Source organism: Hydra vulgaris, chromosome 06 (assembly GCF_038396675.1).
Source record: "Hydra vulgaris chromosome 06, alternate assembly HydraT2T_AEP".
Classification (NCBI taxonomy): Eukaryota; Metazoa; Cnidaria; class Hydrozoa; order Anthoathecata; family Hydridae; genus Hydra; species Hydra vulgaris.
The window spans coordinates 8,446,916-8,472,897 of record NC_088925.1 but is presented as its reverse complement, the minus strand read 5'-3'; the positions used below and the strand labels follow the sequence as shown (position 1 = coordinate 8,472,897).

General features: G+C 28.2%; 1 protein-coding gene across 1 annotated transcript; it reads left to right on the top strand.

The window, feature by feature from the left end:
• The first annotated feature begins 63 nt into the window (after window positions 1-63).
• Window positions 64-24,944, top strand: LOC105843625 (uncharacterized). The gene is made up of 6 exons (XM_065799142.1): window positions 64-198; window positions 8,109-8,205; window positions 16,924-16,948; window positions 17,028-17,171; window positions 17,684-17,917; window positions 24,598-24,944. The coding sequence occupies exons 2-6, from the start codon at window positions 8,131-8,133 to the stop codon at window positions 24,705-24,707; spliced, it is 588 nt and encodes a 195-aa protein (XP_065655214.1). The 5' UTR covers window positions 64-198; window positions 8,109-8,130; the 3' UTR covers window positions 24,708-24,944.
• Window positions 24,945-25,982: the final 1,038 nt, after the last annotated feature.

Below are 25,982 nucleotides of genomic sequence, written 5' to 3'. Positions count from 1 at the left end.
AATATACACTCATAATAAATATTGTAAAGAAACAATAATTATGATTCGAACTCATGGCGACTTTTTTTAAATTATGTGCATTATCGGTTATCTTAATAAATTTTTACAACTTCATCGTTTTCGTTTCAAAAAATAGTTAAATACTAATAAAGAAGATCAAATTTTTTTATACTTCAGTAAACGAAAGAAGCTTTATAGGTAAAGTATCCAATATACATATACTTGCAACGCTAAATGTGTATATATATAAAAACTATATTTTTACATATATATAACTATATATATGTAAATACTATATATACAGCTATATATAATACTGTATATACTATAAAATACTATATATACAGCTATATATATATATATATATATATATATATATATATATATATATATATATATATATATATATATATATATATATATATATATATATATATATTATATATATATATATATTTTATATATTTTACAATATTTATTACATGTGTCATAAATGAATATTATAAACTTGTGTTTGTGGTATGCCTACCTAGTAGTACCAATTGAAGTGCGAAATTTTAATTCAGTAAAAAAATTTAAGAGAACATGTTTTTAATGCAAGAACAAATGTAATATATACATATTATATGCATGTTATGTTTTAGTTAAAATGCTAAAGTACACATTAATAAAGAGAGTCCTCGAAATAACCCCCTTTTGCCCGTATGCACGCCTCCAGTCTTGGACGCCATTCCTCGATTGATTTACGCACGGTATCCATGGATAAAGCATCCCATTCTCTGAGAAGTGATCGCTTGAGGGCATCAACGGAAGTGTGAGGTTTGCAGCACACCTTCGCCTCCAGTTTAGACCAGATTGCATAATCCAATGGATTAAGATCTGGTGATGCTGACGGCCAGGCATCCGTAGAGATAAAATCGGGCACATTGGCTGTCAACCACCTCTGTGTTGTCTTCGCTTTGTGCGAAGGGGCACTGTCTTGTTGGAATGACCATTGTTCCCCATTGAACAACGAGTCATCTAGAATCTATTCAAACAATACAAATAAATGCGGGAACTATATAAAAAGCACATGCCTGTTAACATGAGAAGTTTAAACAAACTTCGCACTTCAATTGGTACTACAGGGTATATGTCTTAAACCTAAAATTGCTCGAACCAGATAGAAAAATATTAGACAAACTTAAATAAATTTTGTAATTTTTTATAATTTCAATCAATAGTAACCGTAAAAACCGAATTTGAATTATAATTTCAATAAATAAAGATATGAAAAAGAAAAAAATACTGCAGTATATCTCACAAACTTTAGTCAAATGATAAAAAAATTTTGTATTTTCATGCATTAACTGTAAAGAAATGTATTATATAGAGTTTTTTTTAGTGGGAAAGATTTTTTTTGGCTCTAATTAACATAAAGCGTTAAAAAGCAGATTTTTAAAACAAAGTGGTTATTGTACTTCCTCTTAATAGATGGTTAGAGTGCTTTCTTTTAGTAGGTGGTTAAAGTGCTTACTTAATCCAAAAGGTCTTGACGTTCAAAGTTCGACAAAAAATCTTAATTATCTTTGACAAAATTATTGTGTACTTTTTTACAATGAGAAAAAAAAAAGCAAAAGTATCATTAAAAAAAGTTTTATAGTTTGAAAAAGTCAGATAAATGTTGAATTAGTTTTACCGAGTTTTTTATTCGATAAAATAAAAAAAACACTTTTTTTAACGTATATTTTAGAAAATAACGTAAAATAACTAATACAGTTATTATTTATCAATTTTTGTTATTATTATAGTTATTATTATTGTTATTATTATAACTATTATTAGCTATTAAAATATTATTAATACCTACCTTTTTTGTTTGTATAAATTTGGTAAACATTTTTATAAGTTAGATTCAAACAATAAGTTCGATAAATTTCGGTACCACTAAGTTATCTTTATTATATTTTGAGTTCAAAATTATTTTGCTTAATTGCGCAGATAAAAAAGTCATTTAACAATAAAACCAAAATTTTGCTTATTTGCGCAGATAAAAAAGTCATTTAACAATAAAACCAAAATATTTAACAAACAATTTAACATACTATGCCTAATATGTTTATCTTTGAAAAATATATTTATTTTTTATTAATATCGGGTAATAAAAATTTAGAAAAATTTCTTTATTTAAACTAAATTTTAGGAGAACTCGACTGCAATACACTGATTATCAACTATACCATGTACACTTTAAATCTCTATTCTTGTGGGATTTTCTCCTTAACAAGATAGTCAAGATTATCTCTAGAACAGCAACCAAAAGATGCAACCTCACGACAATTATATATCATAAGAATAAACAGCCCAATTATGATATCAGGAACAAATAAGAGGTAGAGTATGGAATTGGGAGAAATAAAATGGCGAGAATTATAAAGCGAATGATTAAGCGGCCGTGTCGCAGTGGTTAGAGCCCTAGCTTTGGAAATAAGAGATTTAGGGTTCGTAGTGAGCTCTGGACATATTTTGTGTCATTGATAAAGAAAGAGGCGTAAACTTTCTAGTTAAATGCTCTTCTCCGGTGCTTTGTGACAAGACCAATTAGGTCTTCTTGGTACATCTAAAACTAAAAAAGAATAAATAAGTAACCTTAACTGATGCTAACTTTACAATAGATTCTGTATACGGTGGAAGGTCACTAAGGAATTATAATTTGAAAATTTATTAAAGTAGAGGACTTATATAGAGTGTTGACATTATATAATTTAGGAATAACCTTGTATCAATTAATAGCTGTAAGGAAATGAGTTTTACTTGAGTTAATATTCACAAGCCCCAAGCTGTTACAGAAAAGAGATCGGCCTAAAGATTGTCTACCTCTTCTACGAGATCGAAAACTGAAGACTTTTTGACAAGATAGGAGAGTTGTAGATACAGTCACTTTGGATGTAAAGTTATCAGGAACTTCATTGAGGTAGATAAGAAACAATACAGAATCAAGGATGGAACTTTTTGGTACTCTGGAAAATTATCGGAAAAGGACGGAGAGTATAGGCATTCAAGATTGACTTTCATACTGCGGTTATTAAACCATTTATTTAAGTATAGTTTTAAGAAATTTAATGATTTAAGAAAGAAATACTGTAATAATTACATAAAATTTTTGGAGAAATCATAATAAAGACTATCATGGCAAATTTAGTTGAAAGTTTTGATGTGTCAGGAGCAATAGCCTTTGATTCGTCTTCATCTAATGCACGATAGAACCTTTTTGTTAAAACAATTAGCATATAACTTGTAGAACGAGAAGATCGGAATCCATATTGATTGTAAGAGAGTAAGTTATTAAAATTAAGATGAGATGTTAGAAATATTTATTAAAGAATCAAAGACCTTGCTAACAATTGAGAAAATACTATTTGAACATTAGTTGGAGGGGTCAAAGTGACCTCCAGAATTGTTTAAAATTAGAACGACAGATGCCATTATCAAGCAGGCAAGATATCAAGATTCAACCAAGCACTTATTAAATAATTTAGATTGAAGCGAGTTCTGAAGAACACTTTTGTAACACTATGATAGGAGTCTGGACCACAAGTTATTGAGAAGATGAGTTTAACAACAAAAGCCGGAGCAATTTGAATATTTTGAACACAATCTTTGGTCAGAGACAAGAAACAAACCAAGGAGTAAAAATAAGTAGGCTGGGTTATCTAAAAAACAATACTCAAAGTTAATAAATAAAGTTATCAGATTAAGGGACTGAGAAATATAATAGATATGAGCTTTAGTCACCAATAAAAACAATATTGGCAGGGGAATAAAAAAAAAGGACTTGGTAAATTTGGTCAGAAATTACATCTAGAGAAGTGTAATAATGAAAAGAAGGAGAACGATAAAGAAAAAAAAGGAAGGTTATAGAGTGAGGAGGAGCTATGGTGCGAATAAAGAGGGGCTAAACGAAAGCATATAAACGAATAGTCAGAGGATTTAAATATGATTTCACTACATATATATGAATTAATGCATAGGTATCTGCCTTCGCCAATCAATTGACTTATGGAGCCTTTGCGAATCAAAAGAGTTTCCGTCAACTCCGATATCCGAAAATGAAACAGCTAAATTTAAATCAGTCTCACAAAAAACAAGAGAACATGGTAAATTTTGCAAGAGCTAAAACTCAACGAACAAAAAGTTACATCAAAGATCACAAATAATTGTAAGAAATATGACATATAGAATATATATGAAAGATATAACAGTTGATGGTGATGATTTTATGTTTAACATTTTTAGGTATTTTAGTCATGTTTTAGGCTAAAGAGAACTTGACTGAATCATAAATAGAGCCATGTAGATAATGGTAAATAAAGTTTGAGTCCCATGACAACAAGCTATACAGTTGTCTCAGTCGTGCTGAAAAAGTTGTAATAAAAGGATCTTTTATGTGGTCTCGACATGCGCAACACGGCACTGTTAATATTCTAATATTTAATAGCTGTTGATAGAATGTTATGTTAGAGTTTGTTTCTCCTTGCCCTAACCTATTATTATAAGAAATTGAAATTAGGCTTTTACTGTTTATTACTCAAAAACTACATAACAGAGTTATATAATTTTCTTGACGTTAAATGAAATATTTATTTCAATTTTTTCTATCAAAGCTTGGCTTTTGTAAAATAAAAGACTGGAAAGTTGTCAGATATATCATTTATATTTATTTAGTTATCATTTATAAATACTCAACTTTTACTTTACTGTAAATAATGAATTTACAAATGTCGTGTAGTGAGATCCATCTTGCATTATTTTCTGAAACTTCACTTGAGAAAATACTCCAAAAAAGCAGAATATCTGAGGTAAATGAAATTTCATATCACCACGTCATCCTGCTGTTTCAGTAATCACTTCTTTTTCAAACTTGAAATTCTTGAAAACTTTTCGTAGTTCTTTACAAGTTTCGGGATAACTGGATATTTGATATTGGTTCTTCATTCAATTAAGTTCTTTATCCACTTCTACGCAATGGACTCAGTCAAGAACAGGATGTTAGCAAACAATGAATAGCGGTTCTTCCATTTTCTTTCCAGTAAAACATTTTTGTAAATGACAGTCTCATTCCTTCTTTCAGTGTTTAGATTCTTACTGTCCGATATAATCATCTTCATACTCTTCCATAAATTGTATTCATCAAGAATAGCTTTCAACAGCTTAAACAACAGTATCTGCATTTCCGTCTAGTGCATTTCCGATCTAGTGCTTGGAACTTAACTTCTCAAAGTTTTGCGACATTGGTTAGGAAGGACACAAAGGAGACGTGAACTTCCAATTAAATGCTCAACCGCAGTGCTCTGTAATAAGATTGTAAAGAACTTTTCGGGCACCTAAAATAAACTTAAAAAAAAAATTACTTGTAAAAATACGGGTCTTTGTGTATATATATATATATATACATATATATATATATATATATATATATATATTTATATATATATATATATATATATATATATATATATATATATATATATATATATATATATATATAAATATATCCTTGTTAATAAAGATTTAAGAATACCTTACTGCGTGGTCAAAAAAATAAAAGGAAATGTTATAAGGCCAAGCGTGATAAATCTTTTTAAAAAAACTCCGTATCAACACGAACGAATGGGTAACGGCAGCATTAAATTCGATATAAAATTGTTATAGGATAAAAATTTTTAGGTAAAATAAAGAGAATAAAGAAACAAATTAAATTTTAAAAATCTTTCAAGAAACACTAAGACTTAAAAAACAAGAAAGACAAACATTAAATAAAAAAAAGACGCCTATTTATTTTTCATCTTCAGAGTCAATACTTTTATAAAATGTTTCGGCGAGCTCTTGATTGTAAGGCAAAGAATTGTAAAATACAGTATTGGACATTTAATACTTGTTACAAGTATTAAAACTTTGCCATGGAGATGCAAAGTTTTGAAGAATATAGAATCGGGATGTGACCTTTTTATAACAATCTTTCAATTTTTTTTTAATTTATTTTTAACAATAATTCATTTCATGAATCACGTTAAAATTGAATCTCCTCTAAATTAAATTTCACGAGAAGGGACGAGTTGGAATCGGATATTTGTTCTTATAAAATGGTCTTATAAAATCAATTTTTCAACATAAAATAGAGAGGGTCTTTTACGACCATTTCTAAATGTTTTATTCCAATCTGATGGAACACGTGAAGGTATTTTGCAGTTAATTTACATATCATTATTACATTCCATTTAGAATGTCCACGTTCTGGAAATGTAATTTTAATGAAGTTAATTTTTTTGTTTTCATGAATAAGAAAATCCATAAAACGAATTAATGTATAGTTTTTATTTTGGCACATTTGGCGAGCATATGAATCGCAAATAACTCTATAGATAGAATTTGTCTAAATGTTTCATAAAAAATTATATAACATTGAAGTTACCTCATCAGCTCCTTTACAAGGTTATTTTCATCATAAAAATACAAAAAAACTTCATTACTTGTAAGCGCATGAATATTCAACTAATGAAATGTTAGTTTTCTTTTGTAGTAAAATTGGTGGATTGATCATTGGTGGATTGATTTGATAAATTAAGGTTTTTTTGGAAATCAAGTACCATTGACTGAAAGTTTTGTTGCCTTTGCGCTTTGAACCTTGCATTTCATTTTCCAACATAAAATATTTGTACATCTTTGTCGCGTTCTGTTTTTTGTAATTCTATATCATCAAAATGTTGTTTAAGTTTTTTACATTCTGAGTTAAAAGATAGTTCAATTTTTATAGCTTCAATTTTAAATTTAAACTTATCACATTTGGAACAAGTGTCAGTCCTAGATATCCAAAAGAAAATTAGCGTTAAATGTGTTTCGATGAGATTCATACAACAGTTTATCATTTTTTACTTGGTTTTAAATAGGTTAAACATCCAAGTATTATTTAGTTCATCAGGAAGATAGAGTCGCCTAGTTATTATTAAAATAGTGGGATTCTCGACCTCTGAATTTTACGGTTCAGGAGCAAAGCTATTATAATGATTTTTGTGTTTTCCTCTTTGATCGTGAAGTGAGTGACCTATATAATAAATTATTGCAATTTTAATATGAATTATTTTATTGAAAACTTGCATTACGAATAAAGATTTAATGATCGTTAATGTATTCAATAAAAAAAATATAACTTGCCTGTGGTTAAAAGAATTTTTTTATTGTCTCCACCCTTCCCTTCTTTATGCTAGAGATTGAAATAAACGCAGAAAAGCAAACATGAGCAAACGAACTTTTTTTCGAACTTTTATTCGCAAAATGATTTGTAACAAAAATTTATAAATATTAACGAAATCATCTGCGAGTATTATGAAAAACAAGGACTTTGAGCTTTTAATGTAAATCTTGTTAATACAGAGTAAATATAGCATATGTCAATTAGTAAGTACTGAGTGTTATTTACATTCTTTTTTTCGGGGAAGTGACTATTTGCATATTGAAGAAGAGAGGCCTAAATCTATCAAACTTTAAATATACATAAATTATTTGATTTAAAATCAAATACAAAAGATGGTAGTTTATAAAGCTAGAAAGTCTAAAAAGTCAAAAATTTTAAAATGTGACCCTGCCGTTTCCTCCTGAGGAGTCTTTATATATAAACACACATCTAAATATGTTGATAAAATTGAATTCTATTGTCTATAAAGCTAATGCATGAGACTAAAATTTACATTTGAATAATGATAATGCTCTTCATAAAATTTTTCATTTTTATTTCTTTTACCCCAAATAAATTGCTCCAATCGAGTTTTTTGCTTTAACTCAATACAAGCTCTATTAACGTTACCATACACAGGTTATTTTAACAAATAAATACTTTATGAAGCTTATAATAAATAAGTATTTTTTTCAAGTTTATAACCTATAATTTCATTTTTCAAGTTTATAACGTGATGTTTGGCACTTTTTGGTTAAAGTTAAAAATTTGCTCTCCTTGGCGACTTATTACCGGACGCACACAAACGAGTGCACACGCACCACACACATAAAGAAACACTCTACGTCTTGTGTGAAGTTAAAGCAATAAATATTCATATTTTAAATTTTTTCCTAAGGTAATTTTTAAAAGAAATAAACATGCAAAAAATAACACGGACGATTCGAAACAAGATATATAAAAAAAGAAACTTTCAAAGTGAATCTGAGACCAAGGTAAGATTTTAATTATAAAATATTATACAAATGTAAAAAAAAAAAACTGTTTGTATCATGTTTATTTTTCAAATTGAGTTTATGTACAAAAAAATATAATTTATTTATAGATTAGTTTTTACCTCTATTGCAACTTTAATTTTGCATTTATTTTCTAGAAGTTTTATTTTATTTTTATGTAAACATAATTATTTTTACTAGCTTTACAAAGTATAACCTTTATACACTTGTTAAATTAACAAATGACGATCTGACTGTATTTTTTCCCCTGGTAATTATGGTGATCCAAAAAGTTTATGCTCTAACCAATGCGCCACAGCTGCTCAAGTGGTTATATTATTAAAAATTTGAATTATATGTTTTGCGCTCTTCAATTGAAGGAGCTTAAATTGAGACATTTTTAAGTAAGTTTTTTTTTGCTTAAGATTACTACATATAACAGGTAAATTCGACTACAAAACCTAATATATTAAAACAACATTTATTTGGGTAATTTAGCTTGTTTACAATGAATTTTAATGATTATAAGTTATTTTTAATTGCATTTTTTTAAACAGCAACTGTAATTATATTTAGAAAACATTTTTTGTAACAATGTCTTTAAAGTTTACAGATTTCTTAAAACAAACATATTTTTCTCAGTGATTTTTACTTTAATATTTTTATTGAGAGCTTGCTAAAAGATAGGTCTTTAAACTATTGAATTTCAACACTTGTGGTTAATAATGCTTATTTTATATCTTTGAAAATTGTATTGCCCAAATAGATGGCTTTGCACTTTTAATTTATTAGAACAACATGCTTACTGAATACCGTCTATAATAGCTTAATGTACAATCAATCAATACAATAAGGTGATTTAGTTTGCAAAAAATAGTATTAAAAGTTAATTTATTGAGAAAAGAAACGCATAAACAAGTTTAACTTATTTTGCACCGGTTATTTGGCGGCCGAATGTTCGGCAACACTTGGTATTTTGAAGGATTTCGACCTGCTTTATTAAAATACAAATGTTAACTACGCCCTTCCCCCATTTATTGTCGGCTTTAATTATAGTTATGTATTATTGTATCTTCAACTAAAAAAAAAATACAAAAATAATCAGCTCTGGTATATCTTGCATTTCTGAGGTAATTTCAGAAGTTTCTATTTATATACATAGCACAAAGAACTCCAAACCTAACTTTAATAGGAATGGAAATGGTACGATTATCTTTTTTATCGCATTCCAAAACTAATTTCAAATAAGATTAAAGTCCAATTGCAAATGAGATTTTACGCAGAGCGCTTCTTCCAATTATACAAACTTTTATTAAAATTATTGAAATGTTTCAGACACTGACGTAGGTAAATTCAATTACACCTTTTTGCGTTTAAGTTGGCCGATTTTCACTTTAATTTGGCGTTTTTTCATTTTAATTTGGTAATTTTCACTTAAATTTGTAAATGTGAAAATTAAAGTGAAAATTGGCCAAATAAAGCGCAAAAAGGTGTAGTTATAAATAACTGTGCTTATACTATCTTATTATTTGGTAAAGTACCTATTTGAGTGATGGATATATAAACCAAAATCTGGATTGAATAAAAACTTCACTCAGATTTATATTTATTAAAAATACAACTCAGAGGCGTGTACAAGAAATTTTTTGGGTAAGTCCAAAAAAAAATATGCCCCTCCCCCCCCAATTTTATTTTTATTTTTTAGAATTGGCCGAATTAAGTGTTTTTCATAAAAATAATTCAATAATTATTGAAACGACATATAACATCGCTAAAATGGTCACCAAAGCTGAATTAATGATTTTGCAAACTAATAATAAATACTTAGCTAACGTAACGTATAATAAATACAGATTATAAATTTTTAAATCCAAGATTTCTGTAGACAAAATTCAAAATATTACCATAAAAAAAAATTAAAAAAAAATTAAATAGTAAGCGCAAGACTTAATAAATTTTATTTATAATAAAAATCAAACAAATAAGGTACAAGGGATGTCGCATCTTTTATTGATAACTAACTGGGAACAAAATCTGTTTATTTATTCTCAAGTTCATAATGACTTACAAGGAGCACCTCCTAACGCTATCTTGCAAAAATGAATTTTTAAATTATTCAGTTGTGTAAATTTTTTAAATATAATTTTATAAAAAACTTTAATTATAAATAAACTTTATAAAGACTTACCAAGAATCAAAAAACTTACTGTAATAACTTTACAATGCTAAATAATGTTTTTACAAAAATGTCTGGGTATGAAAATAGCTGTTCAACAAATGGTAGCTAAGACATTTCTTGGAATTATATTTTTCTTATACTTGAATTTTATTTAAAACACAATTCACAAGTATTTATAACAAGTTTGTTAAAAACTTGTTTTCTATTTATAAACAACTCTGTGTAAAAAGCTTAACTAAACCATTTAGACTTTGCAACTTCTTCAACCATTTTGCTTTGCAACTTCTTCTAACCATTCTCTTATAACCTTTTAGGCACCTTAGTAAAAAAATGGTTTGAAATTCAAAAATTTCAAACAAATTTCCTACTGGTAAAATTAACGTAATTAAAAGATATAATGTGTAACGCCATTAAAAGATATAATGTGGCCTTTCCAATATAGTATAACAAGATCACTGACATTCTGCAATTGTTTTTTGAAAAAACTAAAGATTAGGACAAAAAAACCTAAAAGACAGGTACTTTAAAACACTTTAAAGTTGTATTACCGAACATTATGTTAAACTCTGTACACAAATGGTATGGTCTAGCAAAGGAACAGCGATAAATCAATTTAGAATATTTTAAAATGCACTTTTTAGGCTTGTTCAAAGTATATTTGAAGGTGTTGATTGACAATATTTCTAATTTAAGACAGAGGTGAGTTTGCGGGGGTGTTCGACCCCCCAAAGAAGGTGATTTTCAAGTTATGGTCAATTTTTTAACAAATTTTGTCGGCTAAATTTTAGTTTTGAGGACATTTTTTTAATGAGCCAGTTGGTACTATTTAACAGAGTTGTTAGTCCTTGGCCTTGCCATAAAGCCAAAAATTAAGGCCTTGACCTTAGCATTGATCTTGAAACTGTTGCCCTTGGCCTTGGTCTTGGTCTTGAAAATTTTGGCCTTGGCCTTGATTGTTTAGGTCTTGGCCTTATAAAAATACACATTTTCTTATTGATTTCACTGAATTCTGCGCATAACCTTGGTCTATTTTTACAAAATATGGTTTTATTGTCACAGTACTTGCTACTTACAGTTTTTTTAATAATTGGCCTCTGGATCATAAAATCTGGATATAGACATTCCATTTTTTTGCTACAAATGCTTGATTATCCAAGAAAAACAAAGAATACAGACTAGTTTTTACCTAGTTTTACGCAATTATAAACAGCTTCTCCTAATGATAATTAAACAATAAAACTTGATAAAAAATTTTACTCGTATGTTAAAAAGGAAGTTAAAAATTTGTTCTAACTGAAATACTCATTTTGATTTTTTTATCAACTAACTAAAAGAAAATATTCAAAAAATAAAGTTCTATAGAACGAAATAAAATAAGTTAATGTCAATTCAAGTTTCTAATTAAGTTGTACATCTGAAAAGTTAGATGAACCTCCATCAAAATATTGAAGTTTTTTAATATAATAGCAAAATTATGAAACCGAAATACTATTATGTTTTTAATTTCTTTCCAAGCGTTTAAGATAATTAACTCTGTGCATAATTTATTTAGTTACCGCTGCAGCTTAGTTTTCATAGTTATAGTATATAATAATAGTTATAGAGTAAAACTTTTGTTTTTTTCAACAATATATTCAAAATGAAAAAACTTTATTTGATTTTACGTACGTCCAACGACGTAGCAGACATCCCCTAGACACGCCCCTGCAACTCAAAAGTCAACGCTATATTAGTAGTATTTAAACAGTTTATATTGTTTTTATACAATTTAAATTACTGCGCAGATTTTTACAAGCTTCCCTAGACTTCAAAAAATATAACTAAGAGTTATACCATCTGCATAAGCTTGTATTTATTTCAAACATTCTATAACTAAATGATTATGCAATAACATGATAACTTAGTTTAGTAACCATGGCCATTTTATGACTAAATTATTATGTTTTAGTTCTATAAAGTATTTATTTGTTATTAAAAATTTAGAGAAAAATGGTTTCTTTTTATTTGAGATTTTTTTATTGGGACAATCTTATTTGAATAACGGCACCTGTACATGAATAATAATTGAAAGAAATAATTGCTATCATTAACATTCCACATCAATGAGGGTTTTACTTATATTTTGATTTGTTTAACCAGTGTCTAGATTACTTATTCAACATTTTGGCTTATGATTCGATTAACAAATGTTCAGATGATTTATTAAACCTGTGCACACGTGATTTATATAAGTTTATTTGTGTGAGTCAATACTTGTGATATGCACAAGGGAATACAAACTTATTAATACAAACTTATCGCATTTATACAAATATCGCGAATATCCAACAAAGATCAATTAGTTTGGGGTGGAGGTAGATAGGCATGCACTGACTCATTACTCAAAGAAATGCTTTCAACATTTATCAGCTAAATATGTGCTATAACTTATTATTTATGTTTAAATTTTAAAACTTAATTTTTCTTAACCGTACTCTAATTAACGATATACGCCAAATAAGACATTTGCAACTTCTTTTTATCGCGTTAACGTTGTTTAAAGTATTTTACTTATCAACCTCAGACGCGTAATTAAGACGTTTAATTACTAACAAGACATTATTTAAATTAGGGTTGTTCCCTTTTGCAAAACTTTGATTTTCGATTAAAAAAATAAAATTTCATAATTCTATTTTTGTTTTAAATTTATCGAAACAAACTTAGACTTTCGAATCTCTATAATTTGTATCAAAATATTTTTCATATTATCGAAATTCTAAAAAGAGCACCGAACCAATATTTCACTTTTGAATCTCAATAATTTGCATCGAAATGTTTTTATATTATCGAAATCATAAAAACGGTATCGAAACAATTTTTTACTTTCAAAATTCTTAAAATCATTTCAAAATATTTATTTTATTACATTAATTCTTAAAACTGCATCTAAATGAGTATTTAACACAATTTACAAAGTTAATAACAAAAAATTAAATCTCCTAAAATTAGGACAAAATAATTCTCAAAATCTCTTAATTCTTTTAAATACGCTCTTCAGTATAAATATTGATGGCTATAGATGTAGTCAAGGCCGACGCGAAGAATATGTGTGGCAATGATAAAGAGTAAGATTGTGACATACCCCTATTTAATGAATCAGTCGGTAAATCGGGACATTTTTTTAGATAGGTTCACTTGGCAAAATAGGACTTGGATATTTATCACATGTCAGCAAATTAGAAAACTCTTGGCCTTTTTTTTTTTTTTTTCTGGGTTTCATATAAGTTTCATATGGGTTTCAGTTTTATTTTGTTAGAACTTTTAGTATCATCCTCATCTATATCGCAAAATGCTATAAGCGTTTTGACTCCGTTTTATACATCTTATATCCTTATTACGATAATGGTCTATTTGCACGTTGTTTTGCTTAATAAATAGTAGAAAAAGTTTTCAATTTAATTTGCAATATTGAAGCTATGTATCTTCATTTCTGCACCAAATTAATTTTGCTTTAAAAGTTCATTTTTACTGTGCTAGCATTAAAAATAAGTTTTTTATTACCAAAAACTGCCTACATTGTTTTCCATATATGTTTAACTTTCCATATATATTTAACTTGTTTCCAGTTTTCTTGTTTCTCACAAAATACCCCGTACGTTTACATTGGCGGTTTTGCTGAAAACTTGTTAGCTCATTTTAATTTCTCTATTTTCTTTCAAGGATAAAAACTCAATTTGTTATAAACAAATTTTTATTAAATAGAAATCTGACTTACAGCGATATCAGTAAAAAAAATGTTGTATTAAGTTTTGCTCGTTTCAAAGAAAGGCTACAGCAACATATATGTTCCGGTAAATAGAAAAATACATTAGCGTAAAAAGTCAAAGGTTTCTTGTCACATTTCCCACACGTTACAGAAAAAAACCTGACAAAAAATCGTCTACTCTTATTATAACATTAAAAAAATAACTGCATATTTATTGTATAACTTCACTATTAACACAATTGCTAGACATATATTTTATAATTTCACTATAAAGATGCATCCGGCACATGCAAGATGCATCTTTATAGTGTCTGTCAACTTTTCTAGATATAAAAATCGTTCCTAAGATTATCGTATCTAAGTCGAATACATCTGGTAAACAAACAACATCACGCTAAATTATTGTTGTTTTTCTCTCCCAGGCAAAATGCTCTTCATACATATGAACAGCCCGTTGAACAACGTTATATATTTGTTTTGCAAATTTTAATTTGCAAAAGGTATATATAATGACTTTTCTATAATTCTCTATAACTCTATCAGCAATTTTTCTTGTTTTTCAATAACTCTTCAAACTGTGAAAAATATTTACAATTTCAAAATGTGGATCAGATAGATCAAAATCACAATCGGTGACGGATCCAGGATTTTTTGGTGTTTGAGATAGCTAACTTCCAGACATGGAAACCTTTTAACTTCATCCCCCCCCCCCAACCTCAAACGCGAGAAGCAACAAGTTGATAAAATATTTTTTGTATTATTCTCAACTAGACTTCTATTCATCAATAATTTTTAAGTTTCATAGTATTATCTTTTATCATCATGACCATATAAAGTTTAAACCTCCCTCAATTTGAGGGGGTTATAAATTTTATATGGCCATAATTTTTGAATACTGAGAGATAATACTATGAAACTTAAAACTTATTTATGAATATAAGTCTTGTTGGTAATAGTACAAAAAATATTTTATCAAGTTGTTGCCTCTCACCTTTGTGGTGGGAATAAAGTTAAAGGACTGTTTCGTTCCCAGCCTCCAATCATCGCAATTTTTTGCAAAGCATCATTATTTAACATAAGTATAAACAACCGGACCGACGATATGGGTTTCGAAGTGGAGGAGCACAATCGCCAATTTCTGAAATTTTTCAGAATTTTTGGCCCCCTCTCCCCCAGGCGTTGTCGGCCCTGTATACGTCCGCGTTCACTGAATGCGCAAACTGACATTCCACTTTTCGAAACTCATTTTTCTTTTTCAAAAAAAAATTCTTTTAATCAAAAACCTTTTTTTACGAAATTAATTTAACTTAATGTAGCTCTTTTTTTTTTTGATTTTAATTAATTTGAATTTAATTCGTTTTTTAATTTTTTTTTTTGTTCAAAAATAATTTCGCTAATCGAAAAGGGTTTTTTTTTCAAAATTAATTTAACTTTTCGAAACTCTTTTTTTTTTTTCAAAATTTATTTAACTTTTTGAAATTCAATTTAAACTTCGAAATTAATTTAGTATATCGAAACTACTGATTTTTTTTCGAAATTAAAATTAATTTTCAAAATTAAATTTAAGTTTTCGAATTTATTTTAGCTATTCGATAATTTTCGAAAGTTTTTACAAAATCCGAAAAAAAAGTTTTTATCGATAACGTTTTAATCAAAAAATTTCGAAAATTGTGTTTCGAAAATGAACCCTAATTTAAATTCAATAATTTTTATTCACATTTATTATCAGTAACATTAGCTCTTGCTATTAGGGGAAGTTTATGTACCTAGGGCCGGATTTTTACATTGCCCAAATCAATAGTCCGTAGACTTGTCTGAAAATTGTAAAAACGGGTTCACTAATAACTTTCTATTAATATGACTAAAATTATAAAAGTCCGTCATGTAAAAAAAGTTTAAAAATGAGTGGCCCTGGGTACAATAAGATATTTTTAGTTGTACTCAAGGCTGCTAGCTATTGTGCCTAGAGCCGCTCTCTGAAAGTTAGGTTTAACACTATTATAAATTGACAACAAAAATAGACACATAAATTTGATTAAAAATTTATTTTTAGCGAGAAAAAAAATTTTCTACACCAAAGTTCAAAAATCTAGCTCGTTATTAAACAAATTTTTTATTAGAGAAACGCGCATATAGCCCTAAGTACAAGCAAACAATATGGTCTTAGCTACAAGACTTGATTGCCTCATAAAAAATGTCATCCATTAAAAAACTCGGATTGAGAGGAAACTTATTGAACATTGCATTTAGAACTCAAGTAACAAACAATATACATGAACTTATAGAATAGCATTTTCTCCAATATTGCAAAATAATCTAAGATTCCAGCAACAAAAGTTTATTTTAGACCGATTTTTCCGATTATAACTTGATGTCCAACGCTCTTTGAGAATCCAAATAGAAAAAAAAAATTTATTACTAATTAACAGACTGAGAAGCAGAACGTAGAACTATATAGTTTTCAAATAAAGTGGGGTGGCCCAAGTACAAGGAGGTACACGAACTTTCCCTATATATTAAAGCAGAATTCATTTTAAGAAAGGGTAGTTAGGAGGACAAGTTTACCCAGAAAAAAAAACACTATAAAATTTTTTTTGAATCATATAGTAAAATATAAAAGTTTATAGAAATTCTTTAAAACTTTTTCTGAAAATTGATAATAAACCGTAGTTTTTTAAAATGTAGATGATAGTTTCTTATAATTTGCATTAGAAAATTGTATTTTTTTTTTATGTTTTTTTTTTTTAATTTTATTAATGGAAATTAAATTTGGTTTAGTCTTTTTAATTTACAGGAATTCGAAGATGATTACGTAGAAGGTAACCTGTTAAATATTAAATTGCTTACTTAGTTTAGTATATACCATAGTGTTTTATATTTACTTTTAATATTGTTTAGTATACAAAGAGGTATTTACTATCTATGATAAAAATAAAGATGGTCAAATAGACACTCAGAACCTAAAATCTGTTATGAGATGTTTAGGATATAACCCTACTGAAGGCTGGTTGCTAGATACAACTGTTAAGTTTGATGTTGACGGTATATTTATAGATGTATTTTGTATAGAAACTTTTAATATGTATTTGTAGATGTATTGTAGATGTATTGATGTATTGTATGATATTGTATGATATTGAATAATATTGTATGATATTGTATGATATTGTATATGATATTGTATGATGTATATGTATAGATGTATTGTAGATGTATTTTGTATAGAAACTGCAAATATATATAAATGTAACACTTAAACTTAAAAATAAATATTATATTTTTTTATAATTCCCTTGTTACTAAATACATCTTAGAGATAAACATCTTTCATTAGTTGCGTCACCCTCGTAAAAAATACAACCTCGTCAAAAAATTATAACTTTTAAGTAACAAGTTCCGTACAAGTCGGCACAAACCTCTAACTCCTCCCCCTACTCCCCTAGAACAGGACGTAATCTATGCACAACCCTTTTATAAAACAGTTTTTTTTTAAACATGTTTAAATATTAATTTAATATTTACACTAATCTTTTATCGAATTTTTTTCTTCTCAGAAAACGGAAAAATAAGTTACTCTGAGTTTGAAGAGTTAATGAATCAAGTAATGGAACCCATTAACGAAGAAAAATTGTTAATAGAAGCATTTCATATTTTTGAAAATCACGGTTTTGTCTCGTACCAAAGTTTAAATGACGCAATAAGAAAAGCATTTGAAAATTCTACTTTTAATGTGGAAAGTCTTTTAGATGGCAACTCGTTTAACATGGATTGTCAATTGAACCATGAAGGTAACAGAAAAAGTTATTGAATATTTATACTTTTATTTGCTCTATTTTTTATTATTTTATTAGTATTTATTTTACAAGATTTTTATTAAATAATACGTATTTTTAAATAGTTTTGATAGTATTTAAAAGTTTGTCATTTCTTCGTATAAATTTTAAAAGACATCTTTAAAGAGTTTAATATATAATTGAATCGATGTATACAAAAACGTTCTAAGTCATAAAAACTATTTTTTCGGGGAAAGAGAAAAAACTTATTAAACCCAAAATTATTACTTTAATAAATTCAAAAAAAATTCTGGGTGCTTTTTGACATCTTTAAATATTAGATTTGTTAAAATATATATCAAAATTTGTGATATATATAAGTGTTATACATAGTTAAAGTTGTTTGACTTATAACCTTTTTGTTTACATTTGTTAAGGATAATAACAAAAAGCTTGTCTTTTATATATTTATTCATTTTTTGTACAAAAAACTATTAAAAATCAAAGTTCAAACTATTACACATGTTAAATCACACAGTGTGTAAAAAGACCGATTACAAAGCCTTTGTCAGACACCTCACTGGATATCGTGTTCCTCTTCCCCGCCATTCGTCTCGTCGGTTTTTGGCCAGCTCATGAGTTCATCATAAAAACCACTGAACTCATCCGGAACATATTGCATTAGCTTCCTGATATCCTGCAGTTTCACTCTTTTTATTGGAACATAACCTAATGGGTAGCACTCATTTTGCGGAAATTCGACGATGCGATCGACGACTTGAGACATCTTGTAAGTTTGGACCATCAGCCCATCAATAAGTGGCCTACAGACAATTAAATGGAACGATATGGAACGTGTTAGATTAGTTTTGTTTAAGACGTTTTTATGAAAACATGTTGCATAGTATGCTATGATAGACCTAAACAAATTATTAAAAGGCTAATTGGGTATCAAAATTGCAATACAAATCTCACATGCAATCAGTTCCAACAGTAGTAGCAGGTACAATTCTTCCTTTGTAGTCAATGTACTCTTTACCTTTCACTCTAGCTTCTTTAACAACATTCCTTTTCCACATAGCCTCATTTTTAACCTTTTTTCCACTGCTACTACTAGGTTCTTCATCCATTATAAGTCTTTTTCATTAAAACAACAAGATAAATTGTAATAATTACAATTCATAACGCAATTCAATTATTAATTGCATTGGAGAAACCCTGTACGGCGGATTTGACTGACGTAGTTTCCTTGTGGAAATATAAATATAGTCTAAACGGTTTTTTTATGAGCATATTTGAGGTGTTTTTTAAAGTATAAGTTGAACGAGGAATTTTTGTAGAGGCACTTTTTTTAATGAATAAAAAAGATCTGAAATAAATTTAACCAAACGTAACCAAAACAAAAAAAAATTGGATTAAAAACATCTGAAAGCTACCAGCAGAACACAGCTGGTTTTCTCAGTGCTGCCAACAAAAACCTTCTGAGTCACTGACCTAGAACCTTTTAGTTTACAGACAATATTTCAGCTCTCTATTTAACGTGTACGGAGAGATCTTATTTAGAATGTTTTACTATACAATGGTGGAACTGTCTTCAAAGAACAAATTTTCATCAAAAAGTCAAATATTAAAAAAAATGACTTAGAACGTTTTTGTATACATTGATTAAATTAATAAAAAACTTTTATTATTTTTTTTGAGTTAATTTTCATACAATATTTCAGGGGAATATAGATACTCTCAATATCAAGTAAAATTTTTATATATAAAAAACCAAACAAAAACCAGAACAAAAAAAGAAGCAAAGAATTTTCCACTTCAAAAATGAGGTTAAACTTTGTGAAGATTATAAGCGAACATTTGTTAACGACAAACGCGATTTTCAAACTATAGTAAATGTTACCGATAATAAATGTTACCGATAATAAATGTTACCAATAATAAATGTTATCAATAATAAATGTTACCGATAATAAATGTTACCGATAATAAATGTTACCAATAATAAATGTTATCAATAATAAATGTTACCGATAATAAATGTTACCGATAATAAATGTTACCGATAAGTCTTATGAACGAATGTTTATAAAATCCAGAGAAAAGTTATTTTACAAAATAATTAAAGCAACAACAACCATTACAAATCAGTTTAAAAAGTTAAAGAGGCAGCACTTAATTTAGCTAAAAAATTATTACTTGATCTCGGCCAAAAGTTTGTACCCAATCAAAAATACATGCGTTATTTAGATAACGATTACTGAATCATCTGCTTTAAAATTACAGGATAACAATTTAAAAAAACTGACGGAGTTAAATTAAGACAAGATGTTTTGAGAATTTTAGAAATGGTTAACCCTATAAAAAGAAATGAGGATAAAGAACAACAAAAAGCTCTTTATGAGATTTAGGACTATAAGATAAAGATATATCCGGTTGGCAAAGGACCTGGACTAGTGCGAATTAATTCTGATAGTGCTTTAGTCGAAATACAAGAACATTTATGCAAAACAAAAAAACTTAACTATGATCCAACTCCACAATGCATTCGTAATGTTAAAAACACACTCAGAAAACTAAATAAAGCAGGTCAATTTACGGTTAAAGAATATAAAGATCTTTACCCGAGTGATACTATACCACCTCATTTGTATGGAGTCATAAAAAAAAAAACTCCTGAAAAAAACTATCCTATGCGAGTTATTGTAAACACTATTGGAACAGCTACAAAGAAAATTTCAAAATTCTTAACTGATTTAATACAACCCAATCTCAATAAGAACAATACACATTTAATCAACTCTCAACAATTTGTAAAGTTGGCTAAATCATGGAATATCGACAAAGATGAAATCCAAGTGTCTTTTGATATCATTAATTTATATCCTTCAGTCACAGTGAAGGAAGCAATCAATGTCCTTATTGAGAGATTAAAAAATGATCCTAGTTTTACATCAAAATATACCTTTGATGAAATAAAAACACTTTTAGATATATGTCTTGTGTATAGTCATTTTTTATTTGAACACGACATTTATGAACTAAAAGATTTTGAACCTATTGGTTTAGGACTTATGGTATTAGTTGCGGAGTGTTTTCTACAGTTTCACGAAAATAATGCCATTGCACAAGCGATTTCCAATAATATTCATATAAAGTGATTTAAAAGATTTGTCAATGATTCCCATTCTCGTTTTAACTCTACTGAAGATGCAAAAAACTATTTAATATGACTCAATAACCAACATAAAAATACTCAGTACACCATACAAATAGAAAATAAAAATAACACGCTAATCTTTCTTGACATAACTATTATTAACAATAAAACTTGGACGTACGATTTTAAAGTTTACCGTAAAGATGCCATAACTAACGTCCAAATCAAACCAAACTCATGCCATGATCCAAAAAGTATAACTGGAGTTTTCGAAGGATTTTTTCATAGGGCATTATATTTATGCTGTGATAGTAATATTGAACGAGAGTTATTATTTCTAGTTGATGTTTTTGTAGAAAATGGTTATAAAAAAACAAGCCTGGAAAATATTATAAAAACCACAAAAAAAAAACTTACATACTAAAATATTGAAACTCAACATTTATCAATTTCCTCAAAAAATATTGTATCTTTACCGTGGATTCCAGGAATTAGTCCAAAGTTAAAAAAAGCTTTCGAAAAAGCAGGTTGCACACCAGTCTTTGAATCAGCAAAAAATTTACAACATACACTTACCATAAAAAATAAAGCTCCTTTTCCTATAAAATTTTACCCAGGCGTGTACAAACTTGAATGCTCTTGCAAAAAATGTAATATTGGTGTAACAAAAATAAAAATTTCATCTCGCATTTACCTACATCAGAAAAATACATACGAAGGAAAATGGGATTATTCAGCAATAGCGGAGTATTCAAAAAATTGTCATGGTAATTTTACATGGAACAATAAAAATACTTTAAAAGTAGAGATCAACAATTTTAACAGAAAAGTGAGGGAGGCACTTAAAATTCAACGCCATGAATGAACTCCTTCGGACGGCGGTCTTAATCAGGATAACGGAGGTTATCCTGATTCAGACCGCCTTCCTTTGGAAACCTATGTTTCGATATATGAATCAAAAGATACTATTACATTGATTTCTTTTGTTTTTGTTTTGTTTTTAACGGTTTTTTGTATATATAAATTATACTTGATAACGAGGGTATCCCCCTGAAATATTGTATTAAAATTAATTCAAAAAAAATAAAGAGTTACATCCATAATAGAAGTTTTTATTTAATTGTTCTCTTCATATATTTAATTGTTCTCTTCGTATATTTAATTGTTTTCTTTGTATATTTTTATTCTTTAGATTAGTACTTCTCATAAAAAGTTGATTTAGTAAGGAAATATGGCGTATAAATGATATCTATTGTATTAATAATATTTTGTGCTTATTACAATTTTTTGTTTAAACCTAACATAATGTCCATAGGGAATTATTTGAGTACTAATCATTATAATATCTATAGCAAATTATTTATTTACGAATCATTACAGTTTTCGTATATTATGGCGTATAGTTTTTTTAATGTTCTTTCTAATCTTACTGCAATTGTATTGGCATTAATTTTAGGTTTTAATTTAGCATCGTTTGCATATTTTTTCAGTTTATCAGGTAGGAATAAAAGCGTTTTATTTAAAAGTTGATTTATTGTTGTGACATTTTCGGCATTTTTTTGATTTCTATCTTATATTCGAATCCTGTTTCCGTAGCTATTCCGTATGTTATTCAATGTTTTGCGTGTTTGTTGCAATTCTTCTTTAGTAAATTTTGAACTTTTCTTGATGTATCTAAAACTTACGTCACGTCAATTGAGTTCATTAAAGTAAGTAGAACATAAAAGTTAGAAGTGTAAACTTTAACTATCTTTTGCTTATAAAGTACGTTAGAAGTGTTAACTTCAAGTTTTTTTGCTAATAAGCTGATTTGGTAGTTCTGCTCATGATATGAGAAGGTTAAGAAATACTTATTTCAACAGGAGCGTTTTCCAATTTTATCAAAGCTAGATATAGATCGTAATTAGTCCTGTTGTTAATATTAGAGGATGCTAGATGTATGATTTAAGTTCCACCTTTTGTTGAATATTTAAAACTAAAATGATGTAAATTGTTTACTTTTTGACTTCGCACTAGTTTCTGAGTTTGGAAAAAATAACTTTGAGTTTAACTTTTTTTCATTAAATGTTACTTGATCTTTGCAATAACTTTGTCTTTTGCAGTCATTTTGGTCTGTTGAATCCTTATGAGAGATGTTGCACGCGCTCCTAATAACATATCTTTTAAATTTTGGTTGTGGCAGATTACAAATTAAATCAACACCTTACTTTTCAGTTAAGCTACTTCCTATAAAGACTTGGGGAAAAGTTTGGATTGGTTTATCTTCCCAGTGGGCATACGTCGTCAGGGAGACGTCCTTTGAACGTCTTACGGATGTCTGGACGTCCGTGAAACGTCCAACGGATGCCCTCTAGGCGACGCCTGACCAGTGGGTTGTCTAGTTATCACTCTAGTTTTTTTCAAATTTCATGTTGTTACCCACCGATTTTACTTCATTTAGTATTTTGATAGCCTGTCTCAGTGCTAAAGCGGCCGTGGTGCAGTGGTTAGAGCGCTTGCTTTAGAAGCAGGAGATCCAGGTGCGAAACAAACTCTGGACATATTTTCACATCCCGGTAAGGAAGGAGGCGTAAACTTCCTAGTTAAATGCACTTCCGCGGGGCTCTGTGACAAGATCGTTAGGTCTTCTTGGGGCACCAAAAACAACAACAATAAAAGCATCTTTGCTTTTTATTTTTATTTCAGAAAATTTTTTAAGTTATACTTTACTGCATGCACCCTAAAATGGTGCATATAATAAAATATAATTTTTATATATACGCTATTTTGCAGTTAAGGTAGAAAACTTGAAAATCTAAAAAGGATTTTGATTAGGCCAACCAATTGGCTTTAATTGGAACAACCAAGTTTTTATAACTTGTTTAATAGTTGTTGCTAGATTAATATAAAAGCAACTCACTATGTTGGGTCAACATCAGAACAACGTTAAAAGTGTTATGCTAACGTTGCCATAACATTAGGTTAACGCGTCAGACTACTTAAGAGGACTATTATTTTTTCAAGTAAAAGTTTCTTTTTCTATTCTTTTTTTGAGTTAATTTTTTTATAAATAGAAAACATAACCTTCACAATATCATAAATAAGTTGCATATAGAAAGATTGGTGTTTCACAATTTTGAAAACCTCGTCAAATCAGATAACGCGTATATTCAGAGGCGATTCTAAAAATAAAATAAGGGGGGGGGGGGGTGAACCCTTTAAAACTAGTGCCATAAAAAAAGGTTCTCAAAACTAAAATTTACCCAACTGGATTGTGTCAAATACCCGACTAAATTTGTAAAAAAACCAGCTATAACTTAAAAATCACCTTCTTTGAGGGTGTGGAACACCCCCTCCCACACACACACACACACACACACACACACACACACACACACACACACACACACACACACACACACACACACACACACACCTTTTCCTATGTAAAATCGTCTCTGCATACATTTGAGAAGTTTTATACAGTCTTATATAAAGATTATTCTTCATAAAGTTAAATTAAATTTTTATCAATTTTGCGTTATTTTTTTTTTAGAGTTTTGCTCTTTGTTTAAAGAAATAAAATCACGATTCAAATTACTTCAAGACAACAGTTCACAAAATCAAATAAACTTGAGGACTTGTACCAATAAAGAACAAATCTGAAAAACTGTTTTTGATTTTTGTTTTAAACAATAGGTTGACATTTATAAACTACAATTTGTCTATTCGAGAGCTGTTTCAAACGAGATTTTGTTAGCTGATCAACATTTTAGTAGATTTTCATATATTTATAAAATAGCTTTTCAAATATATATACAATATTGATTTTGTAAAAAAAAATTATTTAATCTCAATACTTCTTTTTTGTATCTACAAAGACATAATTTAGAATTTTTAAAATAGGTCGTTTCTTATTCTGAAGATAAAATTAAAATGCAACTGCATCAAATTCGGAGTCTTCGATAGATATTAAAAATCTCTCCGTAAATTTTAATGAAATTTAAAATAAATTTAAAACAAAACTTTTTTTAACTCACTAATATTTTTTTTTAACTCATGACATCATGACTCAAAACATTGTGCAACTCAGAAATTTAATGTTTTAAACTTACTAAATGTTTGTTACCAAACAATGAAATCTTTTTAACTCATGACATTACCAGTGTGCAGCTCAGAAATTTAATGTTTTAAACTTACTAAACGTTTATTACCAAATAATGAAATCTTTTTAACTCATGACATTACCAGTGTGCAGCTCAGAAATTTAATGTTTTAAAATTACTAAACGTTTATTACCAAATAATGAAATCTTTTTAACTCATGATATTACCAGTGTGCAGCTCAGAAATTTAATGTTTTAAACTTACTAAACGTTTATTACAAAATAATGAGATTTTTTTAACTCATAACATTACCAGTGTGTAGCTCAGAAATTTAATGTTTTAAACTTACTAAACGTTTATTACCAAATAATGAAATCTTTTTAACTCATGATATTAACAATGTGCAACTCAGAAATTTAATGTTTTAAACTTACTAAATGTTTATTACCAAATAATGAAATCTTTGCAAAAAATGATACAAAATTTTCAAAACAAGTGAAGGCTGTAATTTTAAAAAGGTTTTCTACCAACCATGATAAAAATTATTATTTACTTGTAATGGAAATCTTTTTTTCCAGGTTTTTTTCAATCTTTTTAATTTTTTTTCAAGGCTCCTCCTAATGTTCTTAAACTTGTGATACATTTTACCACATTCCACCATCTACTTATGTCTCTAAAATGTGACGATGTCACCGCATTGAACCTCTCTATCTCCATTAATGTTTGTGAGGGCAGGATAATGTAAAAATTTTAATCCGGATCGAATAGCAACTTATAAAACTTACAAAGGCTATTAAAACAGTTTAATTGAGCCCAAACAAAGAAAACAAAGAAA